General features: G+C 42.8%; 1 protein-coding gene and 1 pseudogene across 4 annotated transcripts in view; both read right to left on the bottom strand.

Moving 5' to 3' along the window:
- ECA3 (endoplasmic reticulum-type calcium-transporting ATPase 3) overlaps nucleotides 1-19,789 on the bottom strand; it is a 193,159-nt gene that overhangs the window by 49,402 nt on the left and 123,968 nt on the right. For all 4 annotated transcript variants that reach the window (XM_087697630.1, XM_087697631.1, XM_087697627.1 and 1 more), the window contains exons 21-22: nucleotides 4,172-4,270; nucleotides 3,896-4,041 (exon numbers count right to left, since the gene is read on the bottom strand). In XM_087697630.1, coding sequence (XP_087553756.1) covers nucleotides 3,896-4,041; nucleotides 4,172-4,270 — 245 coding nt within the window. The remainder of the gene's footprint in view (nucleotides 1-3,895; nucleotides 4,042-4,171; nucleotides 4,271-19,789) is intronic.
- On the bottom strand, nucleotides 6,594-7,772 carry LOC148022029 (uncharacterized; annotated as a pseudogene).

Here is a 19,789-nt window from a genome sequence, read left to right as displayed (position 1 = left end):
AAAGGCTTCACAGGTGACTCTCTCCTCCAACAAGTGGGAGGAGCAAAAGCCACATGCTCTCTCTAATCTGCATAGCATCCTAGCTCCTCCAGCACTACATTGTGGTCATCCACAAGGACCACACGAGTCAAATAAGCAAGCTAGTCTGAAGGGAACTCTCTATCATCAATGATTACTGGTGACTTGTAGGCCGGATGTACCAATGCTGCAAAACCATGGATGGGCTTATACATCCATGCCCATCTCCTCTCTGCTATCTCTAAAACATGTGCACATTGTGTCTCTGTGATCACTGTACAAGCATGTGCCTCTACCAATGCCGCTCTAAAGAAGTGAACAAGAAGGCCCATGGTGGACCCCTCGCAATCACTCATACGTAATACCCTATAAAATGGAGTCACGACAATGACAACGACACAGACTTTTTGCCAAAACTACTCATTAAGGCACAAGCACTGCATGGCTTTGGCCTCCTTTGTCTCATGCTCATCCCACTCATTCCATAGAGTGGACACCACTGTCAGACCGCACCTCATAAAGGCGCTCCAGCAATAACCACATGTAAGCAAAGCGAGTTGAAGAATGCTTCTTTAACTCCAGTGACCTATGCTCACGATACATCGCAAGCACCTTTACCTTTACCGTGAAAAATGTGACAATTGGCGTAGCTTTGCAGACCACCCTCTTCACCCACTTGAGCTTCCCAATAACCTCCATGAGCAAGTCCAAATAATGACTTGCACATTGAGTCCACACAATCGTAGGGAACTTGGCCTCAAGCAAATCGCCCATGCACCGACAATTCGATGCATTGTTGGTAGAAAGAGTTGAAACTTGAGCCTTTCAAGTTTCAGATTTCAACTTTCAACTTTCAAGATTCAAGAATGAAGAGAGATGGGGACCGCGGCTTGGGGGCCTTGCGGCTTGGAGAAAAGAGAGAATCAAGATATCATAGATACGAGAGAGAAATTAATTATTAGAATAGGAAGATAGATAGTTATGCATAAATCGAATTTCAATTATGAATCATGATATTATCATAATAAAAGAAAGTGAAACAAATTTAAAAGGAAAATTGCAATGTATACCTCAATGATAGCTTGTCAAATGTGACAGTAGATGAATCTGCCCGTCATTTTTCTCCCCCTGTTGCCAGTATCTATGGCTCGCAAAAAGTAAGTGCTGAGAGGACATGAGACGAGTATGTTGATGATACCCCATTTCTTACGATCACTCCATCCGTCGGTGAGAATGGAGCAAGCATATTTTATCCATGCGGCCCGAATAGGATCGAGGGCTCTATCAATCCTCTCCTTCTCTTCATCAATCTTTTTCGCCCTCATGTCATTGTATGTAACGCCAGTCCATCCTTCAAACGGACCCACATTGGCAATGGCTTTTACCATCTTCTTCCATTGCTCTTGCTTTAGGACATTGAATGCAAGATTCCACTCAATCACCGTGCGTGTAATTTCAATGTCCGCAAGTCCGATCCACGCACATGACTGAGAGCTTGAGAGAGAGAGGATTGTCTCTCTAGCACCGCAGGAGTCTCCACTCTTTGTCTTTTTCCGGAGCCGGATGCAGACGTGGAGCCCCCACCACCAATACTAGAGGCCTCTCCCGCATCGGTTGAAGATACGTCCACATTGGATGCTTCCTCGTTAGTAGGCATAGGAGTTGGTGCCGATAAGCCAATTCTTTCTCCTCTTGTGGATCCCCCTCTCATCTTGGTGAGAATCTCCTCTGCAATGTTTTAAGGAATCTCCTTGCATGAAGCAACTTGCCCCCCCGTCATGGAAAGATGTTGGAGAAGCCGAGTTGCACCACTTGTATAGCACTTCCCGCAATACTTGCATCTCCAATGGTGGGAGTTGGACTTCTTTTTGTCCCTCTCCACATGGATCACACGCAAATTGAAGGCCTCGTGCTTCTCGCAAGTCATGGTGCCGATGACGGATAAAGAGGCCAGAGAGAGAGAGAGAGAGAGAGAGAGAAAGAAATAAATAAATAAAGTTATATTAACGTCTTCTAAAGACCAAAACTGGCCTATGAGACAAACTGTGATACAATTGATGAGGTCCAGCTATCCAAAATAAAAGTGCTAAATGAAAAGCTAAAAACTGGAAACTGAAAATACGGTGCTGTGAGAGAGAGAGAGATGCTTGAGTCTCGACTCTTGGTACTTGAGTCTTGAAAGTTGAAAGGGAGGGAGACTCGAGAGGCCTGAGGGTTGGGGTAAAGTTGAAAGAACAAGAGTGAGAGAGAGGGAATGCGAGATGAGAATGGCAAATGCTTTGATAGGGTGCGGGATAGAGGGGATGGGAGATGAGATTTGAGAATGGCAAATGCTTCGATAGGGTGCGGGAAAGAGGGGATGGGAGGTGAGATTTGAGAATGATAAATCACAAGTCCATTCAAGAATCAAGATCCAAGAGAGGAAGATGGGAATGGTAAGTGCTTGCTGAATTGGTGTGGAAGCATGGAGGAGAGGAGCACCTTTTGTAGATGAGAGAAGGGTTAAAGTTCAAACAGTCAAAGAGGGGTCAACGGTCCAAGAGAGGGCTGCCAACTGGAACGAATCCAAAGAGGGCTGGGGGGGAGTGCATGGCTAGAAAAGGGGGTGGGATAAGGTATCCAAGGCTTCCCACCCCCCCAAAAGTGCCCCGTTTCCACCAATCCATCATTGTACCTCGAGTCCTCTCCAAATCATACAAGCACATTACCATGCACACAACTCTCTGCCCAAATAACTTGCTTAAGGTTAGTAACAAGAACATCAATAGCCCTAAATATGAGCCAAACACATAGTGGATTCAATGGTTTTGAGGGATGACAAACCCCACCAAAAATGTACCACTAGTTTGAGTGGAATGTTTGTGTATGTAACCATGGTATGCCTAACATGCTATCAACATAGCCTATATGTTTATGCAAGCGCGTGGCTATACAAATTTTGAGATTCAGCTGCAGCACAAGTTGGTTCTATTCATCCCACTTGGGCCCTCCACATAGAGGACCAGGTACTCGTGATCAATGGGGATTATTTCGAGCTTCATGTTTGGACTTGCCATATGGACTGAATATTTATGATTTGTGGGAGCAATTAAGAAAAGGGAAATAATAACATAGCACAGACTCATTCTCAAATAAAGTCTGTGCGGTTTGACTGTTTACTTTCATCAAGGACCTGAGATTTTGAGGCCATAGCTTGTGATCACTTAGACAAGCATTGCTCTGCAAAAGTAGGTGGTCTAAGAAACAGCTGGAGTACTGTGCTTTCCTCTCATCTCCCATCTTCATCCATGGATCCCTGCTTGACTGACTGGTCAGACCAATCACATACACCTACTTTGTCATTGCCCACCTAGTAGAATGCTTTCGGATAGATTATCTAGCTAGTTACATGCTAGATTCTTTCCAAAGGATTTACAAAATAGTTCAGGTTGTTGGCAAACTTTCTTCCAGATTTCAATGGATTAGATATTGCAGCAATCCCTACATGATAGCTCTGCTATGTTGATGACATGCAAATTTCTCAAGTGAATGTGTTTTAGCATCATCTTTATGAGGACTATATCCTGTATACAGTAATTAATTAAAGAACATGGATTCACTAAAACAGTATATGTGAGATGTGTGCATGCTTCAATCCCTTTGTGATTGCTTTCCCTTGGTGAGACAGATCGTTTATCTTTTTGTGTTTTCCAAAAATTTATGATATTCTTTGTGATGCTAGCTAATATATGTCCTAGTATTGGACCAGTTTCTAATACATTCAGCTCATCTTTTGTGGGAGATTTGGTACCTTCCAAATGGCTGTTACATGAAGAAGATAACATTTAGAGGATCAGATGAGAACTGGAGTTGTAACTTTCTCTGATAAGTACCTTACCTTGAAAAAAGGACTAATCTTTGAAGAACCACAGTCTGCTGTAAAGGGGTCAGGTTGTCAAACTCAGAAGCAGTGTAAGATATGCCTGTCTTATCATCACAAGGATCAAAAACTCCTATACGTTCACAAACTGCCTCTGCCGTTGCCTATGGCATGGAATATAGTTTAGAAAATTAGCATTTTACCAACTAACCTTTTGAATTTATAGGAAAATACAGGTGAATGTGTGTCAGAAAGGACCTACAATTAAACTAGTACACAAGAGTCAAGGCTCACCTTGTTATCTCCAGTAACTACTATCACTCTTATCCCAGCTGCTCTGCACACTGCTAAAGCATTCTTAACTTCATCCCTGGGAGGATCAAGCATTCCTACCTGAAACCACATAAAAAGACATACAATGATCGATACTTTGATTCTCAGCTCAGCTATGTGTTTGACATACCAGAATACTTGATATGGGACCATTGCAAGCATTCCTACTTGAAACCGCATAAAAAGACATCCAATGAAAAATACTTTGATTCTCAGGTCAGTTATGAGTTTGAGATATCAGAATAATTGATATGGGATTATTGCGTTGATACAAATCACAACCATGTTGTGCAATGCCCTAGGACACCTGTATTTCCAATTCTTTGCACTGTCTCACTGATTATATGAAACTACCGTTATTTTTCAACGAAGCCTAGACCTTCTTGGATGACAAACTAGTGTTAGGTTGATTCTCAAAAAATGTTTTTTGGGCAACAGCTGCTGTGCATCCTGTAGACACTTTTGCCATTCACTATCACCACATATGAAATTAGAGTGGACTCATCAATGTGAAAATTTGCACTGAAGTCACAAGCTAAATTTTTTGGAAATAGGAAGTGTCTGATCCAAATGCAGGCTGTAATGAGAAAAAGTCTATGTAAAGAAGATAGCTATGCAAGGATGCTGGAACAAAGTGTAATCTCTGATCGTACACACAATTGATAAAGACAGAAAAGGAACAAATAACAAAGAGGAATGTGAAGAAAGTCTATTTACCTATTCTTTGAAGATCCAACAATATGAAAAGTGAATAAAAAGAAATGCAGTCAGTCTATGAGCCAGATACTGCAGGATTCTCTAGTGGATGTGCAATACCAACCTAAACATGGAAATCCTCTCATCTGGCCAAGGGCATCTAGGGAATCCTGTCAATATTTCTTCTTTGTAAAAGCTTACCGATAGGGAAGATTCATGCCACACATTGAGAAAGAAGAACAGTTTATTTAAGTGGAAGCTTCAAACTTTCGACTCAGCAATCAACACATAGAGCACTTGCAATAGTGAAAATTTGTTTTGTGTCTGTAGCAATTGGAAAAAAACCTTCAACCTTGGCATAATGGAAATCAAAATTTCATCCCAATCTTCAAAAGCATAGTTGCCCTCATACATAGTACAGACCTGTTGATGGTACGGTACGGTACAAATCTGTACGTTTTCATACAAAAGAGCTGCTGCTTTTGGGCCACCGTGTCTAGCACGTTCCACATCCGGTCAAAGTCAATTCTGCACTTAACTTTCCTGTTTCTGCCCGAGTGGCACACTTGCCAGCCCATTGCCACTTGCCACTTGCCACTTGGAAGGTTGGTGGGCCATTGGAATCTGGATGCCCATTGCCACTCCAGTCCCCCTTGGACTCCATGCTCTAGCCTTGGATGCTCTTTTCCACACTCTTAAGCCTTCTCTCTTCTTCCACCTTGGAGGTCTCTCTTTTTCCACTCTCTTCTCTTGCCTATAAAAGGTGCCCCTCCCCTCCATCCTTCCACATCAAAACAACAAGAATTCTCATTGCTCAAGCCTCTCTCTCTTCAAGCAAGCTATCTATCTATCAAGATTCAAGCATCTCCCGATTCCTACCCTTCTCTCTAACTGACTCTCCCTCTCCATCACAAGTGCAAGCTGACTTTTCCAACATCTTTCCAAGACCGGGTCTTTTTTCTTTTTGTGTGTGTGTGTGTGTGTGTGTGTGTGTGTGTTTTGGGGGGGTGGGGGTTGCTTGCTCCATGCAAGAAGATCCCTCAAAACATCACGGACGAGATTCTTGCCAAGATGAGAAGGGAATCCACTAGAGGAGGAGGAAGTGGCATATCCACTCCAAAACCTATGCCTGCTAGTGAGGAAGCTTCGAATGTGGCTGTATCCTCAACCAATGTGGGTGAGGCCTTCACCATTGGTGGTGGAGGTTCCACATCCGCATCCAGCTCTGGCAAAAAACAATTGTATTCTTTTAGCCATCTAACTTTCTGTACTCTTGTAGTCTATTGATGTAATATAAATTACTCATTACTCATTACGAGAGAGAGAAAGAAATATTAGTGTCTTCCGAGGCCAAAATCGGCCTATCAGACGAAATCATGTACAATGTTGATCGTCACTGGACATCAAAATGTGACGTGCTGGAGTATGGTAATGATATGTTCCTCTCCGATGTATCATCTATGTCTAGTAGCCTTGTATCTGCGGACAGCATGGTACTCTAATCTCCTTTGCTCTCTTGATTCTCACCCCTCTTTGTGTAGGTATCGTGTGTGTGGTCAGTGTTTGAAAGAAATTAGTAAGCTCTGATTGATACCCCCCTTTCTATGTAGTGCCAACCTATAGTGGTGATATGCGAAGCCTCCAGATCTCAACTAGAAATTGGCCCAAGTGGCGTTGATGTGGGAACTCAACAACTAGTATGAGTTACGGGTCTCCTCCAAATAGCCTGGAAGTATCTAGCTCGAACTGTGTTGTAGGCTTTGCACCTGTAGATGTAGTGCTCCTCACTCTCTACCTTCTCCTGGGATAATCTGCAAATTCGCTCAACTCTAGGGATGTGGGCTGCTCTCTCGGCCTCAATCTCAAGCTGGTGAGAGGATACACTAAGTTGGCCAATGGCTACCCGCCTCTCGTGTGGCATGTATACATCTAGGGATCCAAGTCTCTCAATGAAGCCATCCATGGTAATCTTCATGAAGTGGTCTCCGTTGTAAGACATCTTCGGGGGAAGGGGCTGCCTAGGTGATAGCCATGTGTGATGTATATGCAACTGGTATATATCTTGTCACATGACCAAGTTGCTCTCTATGTGGGGGAGGTGTATGAAGGGGGAGTCACGATCATACTAAAAGGGGGGGAGATGGTCCATGTCGATCCCATATCGTGTAAGCCATTGCTCCACTTGTGCATACCATGAAGTCTCATGTCCTACCTGAGAAGTTTTCTAGAGGCCTCGAAGGCCCTCCTAGGTATTCTATCCGGATGCATGTCATGTACTCTGTGTATGAAGCTGATGGTCTAAAAGAGAGCCTCCATCATCATGGTGGTGTAGCAAACTCATCTCTAATAATCTCATGTGGTACTGATGGTTTGCTGCGGATCATCCATGAGAGCAAAATGATCTGTGGTCTCTCAATCTGTGTCCATAGGTATGTAGCCAAGCTAGGGATCCAATTAGGTACATCATACAGCATGGCTGGTATGATCAATGTGTCAAATAGCCATCTCCATGTGGAAGACTCTTGGAAGTGTACCTTGTGGCACTATCTCTCCATCATAGCCGATGTTGTGTATCTTCGTGTGAGTCGGGGTCTCTAGCTGCCTGTGCCACAATGAATCTCCCAACACATGTAGTGGAAGTGATCCCTAAGTAGACATATGAGTCCACAACCTTCACATGTCTGGCTCATGTGACGACCGATCTCCTCTTCATTGGGACTAATGTATAGAAGATCAAGATCTTGGGTTTCCCAAGATTGACTGTCAATCCGTGTTGTGTACAAAAGTCACGAAGGGCGTGGAGATGTTGTTGTAGACCCTCTTGTGATTTAGAGACTGCCGAAACAATATCGTCATCATAAAGCATAATGGGGACAAGTATACTTGCTAGCTCCACCCCATCGCCGCTCCTCGTGTGATGGGATCCTCTCTCTCATTAATGTAGAGACCAAAGAGTGTGGGGGAGAGGGAACATCCTGCTTCACTCCCGTGGTACTAGAGATCATGTCTGAAAGTCCTCCTGTGCATCTCACTCAGCCTACCACCCTCTCATACAGTGCATAGATGCCCCAAATCATGTCTCACGAGATCCCCCTTGTCTGCAGTCTTTGTAAGAGTGTATCTCATGGGATTGTATCAAAGGCTTTCCCAAAATCCACAAAGTAGCAATAAAGTCTCTTCCTTCTTTTTCACCAGCTCAATCGTGCTCCTCAAGGTGAAGATAAGATCGAGTCTGGAGAACCCCCATCCGAAATCATGAGTGAAGAATGTGGATGTGTAGGGCAGCTCTCTGGTGCGTTGGGAATCAATGCCTCGTGTGGTACATCATATAGCCCCTCTGCATAGGAGTGCCATGTCTCTGGGTCACTAATAGGTGTGGGGTGACCAATGCTCCCGCAATCTATGCCATGCTATGGCTACATCTCTACTCATGAATAAATAGTATAGATCCCAATATTGTGCCTCCTCATATTCTCATCATTTACGACAAGTCAGGGTTTGTATCTATCTACTAGCTTCTCTCTTGTAATGGTCCCCAATCCTGTTTGAATCTCAAGATGTTTGCATAGCTCTCTGCACTTGGATCTGCTAGTGTGTGTGGAGTGTGGAAAGCTTTGGAGAGCAACTAAGTGGACGATGGAGGTGAGTATCCCTAGGGGGGTATTATGCTGAAACTATGTGAGCCCATCGTATATGTGGTGGCTATATATGTTCACTAATTTTTTGTATCTGAAATAGAAAGTGGTGGGCGGGGTATGGGTGGTGGTTGGAATATGTGGGTGTGGTGAGGAGGATAGGGTGAGGGATAGGTAGGTATGATCTGCTACGATCAAACAGAGGGATGGTGAAGGATTTGATTAGTTCCATTGTCTCTATGAAGCCGAGTACATAGTCCAGTGTGTCGGAGCCAATGGGCTAGAACCAAGTCGGTCCTCTTGGATCTCTCCTTCCTCTCGTCTGGTGCTCTTCAGACTTCAGTGTTACAATCTCCTCTTTTAGAGGCTGGATTTTGGTTAGCATGGCTGCCTTCTCATTCCTCCACTCTTTGGCTTTGCAAGAGAGAGAGAGAGCATGGCAAATCCTGCCCTGTGCGTCGCGTCAGGCCTGTGTGTACCCAGCTGTTGATTCACTGTGCCTTAGGCACCTGCTGTGAACTCGCCTTGTTTCTGGGGAGGCCGCCCTACAGTCTCACCCTGTATTGGGGGCCTGCATCCCAGCCATGGTCACAAGTGACGCACAATGGGATGGGGACAGGGACAGGGATGGGGATGGGGATGGGGAGGAATGTCTGTCACTTGTGACTATATAGTCACATGAAATGGGACGTGGGACAGAAAGGAGCTACTGACACTTGTGACTATGAGCCCAGCACGCAGCCTGCCCTGTGCCCTACCTGTCATGTGCCCAGCCTGCAGTGGTTAATCTGTGTGAGCTACACGAGAGCAATGTGACTGGCAGGGCTGGGCAACCTGCAGATTTGGGAGACTTGCATGATTTAAAGCAGACATGCATGATCAGGACGAGACGACCTGCAGCATATTCAGCGACCTACATGATCTGTAGTCGACTTGTGTGACCCATAACAGATTTGTGTGACCAGCAGCAGACTTTGTCTTCAGTGACCTGCAGCACACACACACACACAGGGTGGGCGGCCAGCAAAAATCGCTGGCCTTAATACTGCATTCATTGATCAAACAATCGCAGCCCCACACTCCGAGGCTGATGAAGAAGAGGAAATGGTTCCTTGCACAGAAGAGATGGTGCCCTGTTCTGATAACCAACCAGCTGGCAAGCGTCCCAAATATGCTTTGGGAGAATCTATGAGTTGCAGCAAGGTTCTACTCCCACACATGCTCTAGTCTGCTCTAATGTGCAAGCGGCCACTATTTCTGATGAATGCCAAGAGTTGGATTAGATCACTGGAGGATCAGTCGGCGGTGAGCTACGTGGACGTGGCACCGGCGGTCGGGGAGCTGATGGGGGAGGTGGGCCACATCATCGCGCTGACGAACAACGCGCTAAGCATGGCAGGGGCGCGGCGGCTCTACAGCGACCACGTGGGGGCCTGGAGGCCGCCGATGAATGGCGCTGCAGAGGGCGGCTATGGAGGCGACAGGGCAGTTGTTGACAGGCGACGGGGAGCAGATGGACAGGAGACGGAGATGGTGGAGGAGGACGACAAGGATCCGACGGGCGCGCAGGTAAGGAAGTTAAGTTTTTTTTTTCCTTTTGGTTTTCTTTCGTTGCTTGTTCTTCTTTTTGTTCTTGTTTTTTTTTTTTGGCTTTTTTGTTTTTTGTTTTTTGTTTTTTTTTTTCTTCTCTTTTGTCTTTTCTTGTGTGTTGTTTTTAAATATGATGCGTATGTTGGGTGTTGTCGTGTTCTTTATTATTATTATTTTTTGGTAGTTGGTTGTTTTTTTTGGTTTGTTTTTTCTCGTGGGTTGGTTGGGTAGTGGTTTTTTGTTTGTTGTTGTTTTTCTAAAAAATATTTTTTTTCAATAAATATGTTGGGTATTTGGTTTGTTGCTACAGTGAAAGAACAATCTATGCAGCGTGGTTCTCCCGAAAGCGTAACATAGGGTGATGAGAGCCCCTAGCTTCGATATAGGAGTAGTGGTCAGAAACTAGTGAGTGGCCCCTGTAAAGGGATATCAAAGTCGGTCCGTATGTGTGGATATGCTAGGCATGTCATAATCATGTGCTCCTCTGATTCTACACTCTCTAGTCCACACAGCTTGCATAACCTCATCTCTCTTGCCTGTCCATTCTATGCACCTGTCTCGATCAATAAAGTGTGTGATCGAGTTCTAAGTCGTGCAATACTTCGTCTACATACCACTGAGAGCGGGTTGGCTATGTATGGCTGCGTGTGTGCCTCTGCATGCATGTAGGATTCCCAACATGAAGGATAGATATGCATATTGTTATAAGCAAGTTTGCCGTTTTCTCCCTTGCTTTGATATTTTGCTTGATAGGCTCGTAAGAGGTCTGATTGAAATGTGCCCATGCATATATCTTCAGATGCCATATCTAGATATCTATCCACTCCCCACCCTTAAAACCATTTTCGCATATCCAACACCCATCCTATTGAAAGCACTTTACTTTTCCACGTTTTCTGTAGGCGCGTGCTAGAATCCCATGCCCATTTGGGAAGCCTACTGTCATCCATTTGACGTACTCGGGTGGTATGTCTCAATTCTCGGATCATAGCATATACCTCAATTGGCCGATGACCAGTTTCCAAAAGCAGTACATATGGTGTGGTGCTTTTGATACCAAAATGTCTACGAATAAAAGCTTTTCGCAGCTTCTTAATGTCGTTCCATGCAAAGGAAAAGCTCCCCCCCCCCCCCCCCCCCACTTCCACTCCATATAATATCGTCTGTAGAACATATGCATCAAAAATCATACAGCGTATTTTCCAGCATTCAGTATCTGTATAGCTACACACACACACACACACACACACACACACACACACACACACACACACACACACACGGACCTTGTAGACAGGCGTAGGTTTTGTCCAGGCTGACAGGCATAGTCCACCAAGTTCTTAAAACCTGGAACTGCAGTGGTGCAAACTTGTAGTGCTGTGAGCCAGAAAAGAGGAAACATCTGTGGCACGCAAGAAAGAGGAGACACCCACATCATCACAGTAGTACCAATGTCAATTCTACGCATCCTCAATCCTACGTGACCGCAGCCTAAGCGGTCTGCAAACTGATCTAGGCACATGAGTGGATGAGGTGAGATAGAGAAAGAAAAAGAAGAAAAAGACAAGAGACAGGTCACATTTTTGTCACCACGCCTGAGCTCACTACAGTTTTCATAGATTAGGTAGTGGAAGCCTTGGAACAGATTCTGAGGTGGAAGATGAAAATAGCACCATGTACAGAGCCCACTGTGAAATGCATCAAACACGATGCAGATGATTCCATGATGATCTCAGAGAGTTCTATCCCTTCTGAGCCTGTTGCGCTCTTATACGCATGCTGCTAATCCCTCTGAGGATTTCCAGGACTTGGAATGAGCTCATTTGCTAGAATTTGGTAACACTTTACTAGGCAAATATGTTAAACATAATCATAGCAATATTCCAAATTGTGACAATGCTCATGTTGACACACAGAAAGTGCTTCATTCCTCTGCTTTTTATGTGGGTGGATTCATCCTTTTATTCATGGCCACGATTTGGATGCTACCTTGGATCCATTGGTGGCCGACTTCCATTTTACGGTGTGATTGTGTAGAGATCATCTTTGTGGGCCCTAGGGACTTCTATGAGGTCATGCTTACATTAGTCTAGGATTGCGAAGACCACTTGGGCAGGCTGCCCTCTTCTTTGATAGACAATTGGTGCATGTGGTGCCATGGATGCCCATGGCTGATTTCCAGCGCTCGCTTAAGCAAGAATGTACAATGTGGGTTGAGGTGGAAATTTACCATCTAGATTATCGGTTTCTATTAAGGGACGCAATTGCTGCCATTGGCACTGTTTTAGTGTCCCCAAGTATCAGGGTGGGCAACAAGAATCAAATGTGCATGTTGTGGGATACTACTAGGAAAAGACCTAATTGGTTGTGTTCTAATTGTATTGTATGTATCCATTATGGTTTAGACTTAAATTGGGCATCTTTGTTAGCCACTACTTCTCTTGTGGCAAGCTTGGTCACTTCATGGCTGAGTCAAAAAAGGGATCTTACCACTTCTCATGATATGGATACAAGTATGATGGTTCATCCACTAGTCAATGGTGACTAGAGTGTGCAAAAAGATGTGGTTCAACACACATAGACTACTATCTCGATTGACGCCAGGACTCTTTCTATACATATGTACATTGAAAGAATAAACCCTCCAATGTTGTGCATGGGTCTCTTATGGTCTCTTCTACTTCAAAGCAGCCAAGATTTTTGTGAACACATGCTGAACATTCCCAGGATCCACCTACCCGCTTGGCTTTTGATAAACAAGCCAAGGTAATCACCCCATGGGAACATAGACATCCCCGCTTGAGTTCAAAAAATGAGGATAAACCCTCTTCCTCTAGCTTTGATTGGTCTTCAAGGGTAAAATGCTTTTGCAATATTGGCTCATCGTTTGGAAGATCGTGTATTTCAAAACTTCACTGAAAATGTCAAATCAAGACAAGATCAGCCTCGAATATAATTTTCATCTTGCTCTGTTATAGCACGAAGATTTCCACTTGGAATGCTCCTGAGATTTTCTCTTGCAACAAAAAACATGACATGTGGCATCTTTTGCATGAGAATAAATGGGATGTTGTAGCCAGCCCTCCTTCCATGGATGGGTCGTAAATCCCTGATTACAGCTTAATTACAGCAGCAAACAATTAATGCAAATCTCAAAATACAAATTTACCTATTGATCGTGCTCAATGCACTGTGCACACCCGATTGGCCCCAAAATTGGCGCCCCTTTCAGTATTTCTTTAGCATTATTGAAGAAGAAGGAGATTTACAATAGGATTCTCCCAATCCCCTTAACAATCCAAACTCCCCTTGCTGTCCAAAGAGACCAGCAAGTCCTCAATCTATTTTGCCCCTTGATTCAAGCACTTAATTGGCCTTCACCCAATTCATAGACAAAGGAAATGCCCCAAATTCAATGACTAGCTAGTCCTCCACCTGAATTTAGTTGAAATTCACCTTCATCCTTGTTGAATCCAAGTCTTGGAGCTTCCAATTTCTGGCATGCTTCCCAAGGCTTCTGCTAAGCCCTAATTTTTGCTGTAAATTAGGGTTTACAGCACAGAAATTTGCAATTTCTCAACCTCCAAGGGTCCAAATGTTGAGATCTTCGAAGCAAGGCTATGAAATGGCGGGGAGATGAGTGAGAAAGCTGTAGATAGAGAAAATTTGAAGTTTTGTAGCGAAGAATGACTGAAAATCAGTCAAATGCAGATGCTGCCCTGCCACAACAGCTTGCAGATGCAAAGAACTGAAGAAAATCAGTCATTTACTGTCGCTGCCGTGTCCCAACAGCCTCTAGATGATGTTACCTGCTGTTGATTGGCCTTCTCTTGCCCCTAACTGCCTCAGAAGGTTCTCCAATGGCTATAAATCAGACCAGCAGCATCTCCTTTCTCTCTCTTGCAAGCTAAATACACTAAAAATGCCTCTCTCCAGCCTCTAAAGACATTTTTCAGTCTTCCATGGTCATTTTTGACAAGTGCTTGCCAAATGGTTTTTCCAACATTAGTCATAATTAAATACTAATTTTCAGTCTTTAAATACTGAAAATTAATCTAATAATTATTTCGGTGCCTCGAAAGATGATCCGGATGGCCAATAATTAAATTGGCTAGGCAACTTCTATTCCCGCGTGTCTCTACGCCATCTTTGACCATCAAATTGGCATTAGGTACCATTAAACACCACTTCTCTAGTGTCACCAACTGACACTTATGGCCAAAGGAATGACCTAGGCCAAAAACTGGCACCAGATACCACCAAGTACTTGTGCCGCATAACTTATAGCAACTTTTGCCTTGACATCTCGTGATTTCTTTGGATCCCAGGCTCGTAAATTTACTCTAACCCCAGTTGCACCTCACATGTGCAACATTTACTTAATCATGTGATTAAAAGTTAATCCACATGTTAAGTGAGGTTTCAAAAATACATGTCCTCATGACAGCGCTCCCCCTTGAAATCCTTGCAATTGTTCTCAATTGCACTGCCAAATGCATCAAAAGCAAAGTACTATACTGGAATTTTCCATAGGGCCTCATAGTCAACACAACATTGTGTACTGTTGTTCAACCATTCCATATTATCATGTGCAATAACATAAGACTCACAAAGAATCTTAGAAACATTGCCAGATTATCATGTGACATGTCCATTTCTCATGAGCTGAACTCATCTGGCAAAAACAAACCATAGTATAGCATAACCAAGCATAAACCATGGCTAAAACATCAATGGCATCATAACATATCCTTTTGTCCATGGAACTAGATGTAAACCATTGAAAAGTGAGCATAATCTGATCATAAATTGATCACTTGCTGATCTGAGAACTAATCACAAACTGCTGCACATGTGACCCCAAACTGATCACAAACTCATTGCAAAAAACTGACCAGCAATCAATGCAAAAACTGATGCAAAACTGATCCAAAAAGTGACCATAAACGGTTCTCAAGCTAATCAAAAATTGAGCTGAAACTTATCAGAATTTTTGTCTCAAAATTGAGGCAAAATTCATGTCAAATTGGTCATAAGCTGATGCAAAAGTATAGTTCCAGTGCGCGGGTAAAACTCATACTCATTTCATACATCTCATAGTGACTAGTACACTAAGTAGTGACCTCATGGCAAACATACTATTAGCGCAGTACCTTGGATGCATGTTGAATACATCCGAGATCCACTATATACCAGAGCTATCCATAACTGGAGGAGCAGAGGTGCTAGCTCCCTCACAAGCATCATGTAATACTTTGGAACTCTGCTCTGCTAAACCTGATTGAGCCCGAACTAAAGTTGGCTCTAACTGGAAAGCATCAAGGTAAAGCTACAACAACTAAGGATGGTATGTCAAGTTATCCTTCTCCATCCATTTGGCATCCACTGGTGAATAATTTTGAAACTTCACGGAGTACCTTCTGAAACCCTTACCCCTGATCTTCCTCTCTCTGTGTGCCAAAATCTGCTCTGGTACCAGTATTTCATCGAGCTCTTCAACCTCCAACTGAATTTCAGCAGATACATCCTCTAGCATATCTCCATGAAAAGGTCTAAGCAAGCTCACAGGAAAAGCATTGTGTATCCCCCAATGTGGAGGCAATTTCAGCCTGTAGCATGCATCACTGATCCTCTAAAACACTTGAAATGGCCCATAGTATCTCATAGATAGCTTTGGATACAATCGCTCTTTGCCCTTCATCTTTCTCCTCCGTGCCTTTTCAAATCGCAGGAATACATAATCGCCCTTTGCAAAGTGCAAAGCATGCCTATGACGATCAGCTGCTCTCTTAGTAAGCTGAAGATGATTTTTCATTACTTTGGAAATAGTAGAAGCAGATACAATATGAACAGATTCCCCTTTCCATTTTACATCCAAAGTATGAACTTTGCCTCTAAGTTTGATTGGTTTTCAAGGGTAAAATGCTTTTGCAATATTGGTTGATTGTTTGGAAGATCGTATATTTGAAAACTTCACTGAAAATGTCTAATCGAGGCAAGATCAGCCTCAAATATAATTTTCATCTTGCTCTGTTATAACACGAAGACTTCCACTTGGAATGCTCATGAGATTTGCTCTTGCAACAAAAAACATAACATGTGGCATCTTTTGCATGAGAATAAATGGGATGTTGTAACCAACCCTCCTTCCATGGATGGATGGTAAATCCCTGATTACAACTTAATTACAGCAGCAAACAATTAATGCAAATCTGAAAATACAAATTTACCTACTAATCTTGAACAATGCACTGTGCACACCAAATTGGCCCCAAAATTGGCGCCCCTTAATTGGCGTCCCTTTGAGTATTTCTTTAGCATTATTGAAGAAGAAGAAAATTTACAATGGGATTCTCCCGATCCCCTTAACAATCCAAACTCCGCTTGCTGTCCAAAGTGACCAGTAAGTCTTCAATTTATTTTGCCCCTTGATTCAAGCACTTAATTGGCCTTCACCCACTTCATAGACGAAGGAAATGCCTCAAATTCAATGGCTGGCTAGTCCTCTATCTGAATTTAGTTGAAATTCACCTTCAGTCCTATTGAATCCAAGTCTTGGAGCTTCCAATTTCTGGCACACTTCCCAAGATTGTTGCTAAATCCTAATTTCTGTTGTAAATTAGAATTTGAAACAAAGAAATTTGCAATTTCTCAACCTCCAAGGATCCAAATACTGAGATCTTCGAAGCAAGGCTGCGAAATGGCGGGGAGATGAGAGACAAAGCTGTAGAGTGAGAAAATTCAGAGTTTGGTCACGAAGAATGATTGAAAATCAGTCAAATCCAGTTGTTGCCTTGCCAGCTTGCATATGCAAAGAACTGAAGAAAATCAGTCATTTACTGTTGGTGTCGTGTCTCAACAGCCTATAGATGATGTCATCTGATTTTGATTGGTCATCTCTTGCCCTTGGCTGCCTCAGAAGGCAAATCAGACCAACAGTATCTCCTCCCTCTCTCTTGCAAGGTGAATACACTAAAAATACCTCTCTCCAACCTCTAAAGACGTTTTTCAATCATGCATGGGCATTTGTTTACAAGTGGCAATCTTCCCAAATGGTTTTTTCAGCATTATCCATGATTAAATATTAATTTTCAGTCTTAAAATACTGAAAATTAATCTAATAATTATTTCAGTGCCCCGAAAAATGATCCGACTGGCCAATAATTAAATTGGCTAGGCAACTTCCATTCCGAGGTGTCTCTGTGCCATCTTTGACCATTAAATTGGTGTTAGGTACCATTAAACACCACTTTTCTAACTGACACTTATGGCCAAATGAATGACCTAGGCCAACAAGTGGCACCAGATACCACCAAGTACCTGTGCAGTATAACTTATAGCAACTTTTGCCTTGACATCTTATGATTTCTTCGGGTCCCAAGCTCGTAAATTTACTCTAACCCCAGTTGCACCTCACATGTGCAACATTTACTTAATCATGTGATTAAAAGTTAATCCACATATTAAGTGAGGTTTCAAAAATAAATGTCCTCATGACAGATGCTCTATGTGCTATTGAATACGAGCCATAGTGATATTGGTAAATTTGTTGAATGTCATGGATTTTGATTGTTTTATGATAAGCCCTCGACATCGAGCACTCCACCTTGCTACTTTAAATGAGGTTCATATAGATATCCTTAATAGTTTACTAGTGGAAGAAGTTCAAATAGCCTGTGATACAACAGGGGTTAGTTGATAGGAGTGGGAGGCTATATACAACACAATAGCAAATGTACTAGCTTGCAACAAGATAAAACATTAATCTTACCTTGTCCATTTTGAAGTAGATCTATGCAACAAACATGAAATGCATAAATTGGGGAATAAATAGGAGGATAATTTTTTTCCAATGAGTATATGGAAGTTGAAGGAACCAAACCTAAGAAAAAAATTTCCTAAGAATATGATGAATCCCAATTCTTGTGAAAAATGATGCATTTTCACATTTTTTGGTCATTGAAATTATGGTTGAGGTTTTATGGCTAGTGGGTCTTATGCACATGATGGCTCCTCGCATTGTCATGATGTGTGGGGTCATTTTAAAGCACAAGTGTCCCTTGGTAGACTGGGTTTGATGATGAATAAATTTAATGTGTGTTGCTTCTTTGCTGTCTATTTATAAGTGCTTAGTAATGGATGCATAGAAACGTAGGGTTTGGGATGATTTCGCATTAGCCAATCTTAAATAGGACCTCTGGTCTTGGCTTTGCTCATTTGCTTTGGGATTTAGCTTTCATTCGCCACAGCATACCGTGACATGGAGTCATTTGGATTGTATGTATGTTATGCAAGATGATGCTTTCTTGCTGAAGATTCTAAAGATGAGGGTATTGCAGAAGTATGCATTATTTGATCACTTTCCATTGCATTTCAAAATGCTCAGCTAGCCTATTGCTCCCTTTGCACTGTTCTAGATAGGTTCCCTGTTCCTCCTTTTTGAGTCATGAAACTTTCAAACCCTATATGGGACAATCGATCGATAGGTTTTTGATCGACTTTCCACATGATGGCAATGCCTCTTTTGAGCAGTTGACACAAAACGTGCAGAGGGTTGTGATGCAAGATGGAATCCACCTTGCTTATCTCTGTAGGTAGCATACGCATGCTGCAGATGATTTGCTCGCCTTATTTTGTTCTTTGTTGCTTGAGTGTCTAGATGATGATTTCTTGGCTTCCTTATTGGTACAATTGGTTGATCTTGCTAAGGACTTTCAATTGTGTTCTTATCAACAAGCCAAGCTAAAAGCCTTGACTAAGGATCTGCAAGATCACTCCTGTCAGTCCCATAAATTCTATCATCGTTTACATGCATCCGCTGCTCCGGAAAACATGTTGATGGTCAAATGATAACAGACCCTAACTCTATTCTTCATATGTAGAGCCAATTTTTTTTGAATCTCCTTGGTTTGAGACATGTACGCTGTGATCAGATTGCTCACGCTCATTCACTATTTTAGGTTTTGACAAAGGATCAAGTCACTCCAGACATTCTTGTTGTTTGAGGCTGATATTCGTGTGGATAAGGTTATGGGTATCTTATTAAACTTACCCAAGGATAAAAGTCGTGGTTGAGATGGCCTCACGAATGAATTTTTTAGACTTACACTGCTCGTTTAGCAAAGCCTTTGATAGCCATGTATTAGGAGGTTTGGGCTACTTGATTGATGTCTGCATCCTGGAAAGCAGAGGTTATCAAGTTGATACCCAAAGTCCCTTTCCCTTCAATGCTCAAACATTGCTAGCCAATTTCCCTAATGGATAATGTACAAGATATTTTCAAAAGTCATGGCTAATCGTCTTTATGAACACCTCCCTTCCATTGTGCATCCCCATTAATGTGGGTACATTAAGAGCACTAATATTTTGCATAATATACTAAATGTGCACACAGCACTCCAACCAACAAACCATGGTGATAGTCAGCCCTTTAATCTAGCAAGGTCGGTCTAAAAGCTCCCTCTCAGCCCTTTGTTTTTTGGCCTCGCTACCCATCCGATTCTCACTCTGTTGTCGTAACTTGTGGAGACTGGGCAGTTGGTTGGTTTGTCCCTTCTGGTTTGTCCCTTCCTTTCAATCAACATTTTATTGGGCAGGTGCTGGCTGATTCCACGCTCATGATATTGAAAGCTAACAAGGACAACCTCCGTAAAGCATT

Source organism: Lygodium microphyllum, chromosome 17, assembly GCF_053477565.2.
Source record: "Lygodium microphyllum isolate KBCC chromosome 17, Lygodium_microphyllum_v1.1.10, whole genome shotgun sequence".
Taxonomy (NCBI): domain Eukaryota; kingdom Viridiplantae; phylum Streptophyta; class Polypodiopsida; order Schizaeales; family Lygodiaceae; genus Lygodium; species Lygodium microphyllum.
The sequence above is the reverse complement of the archived record's forward strand: the minus strand, read 5'-3'. Positions and strand labels throughout refer to the sequence as shown.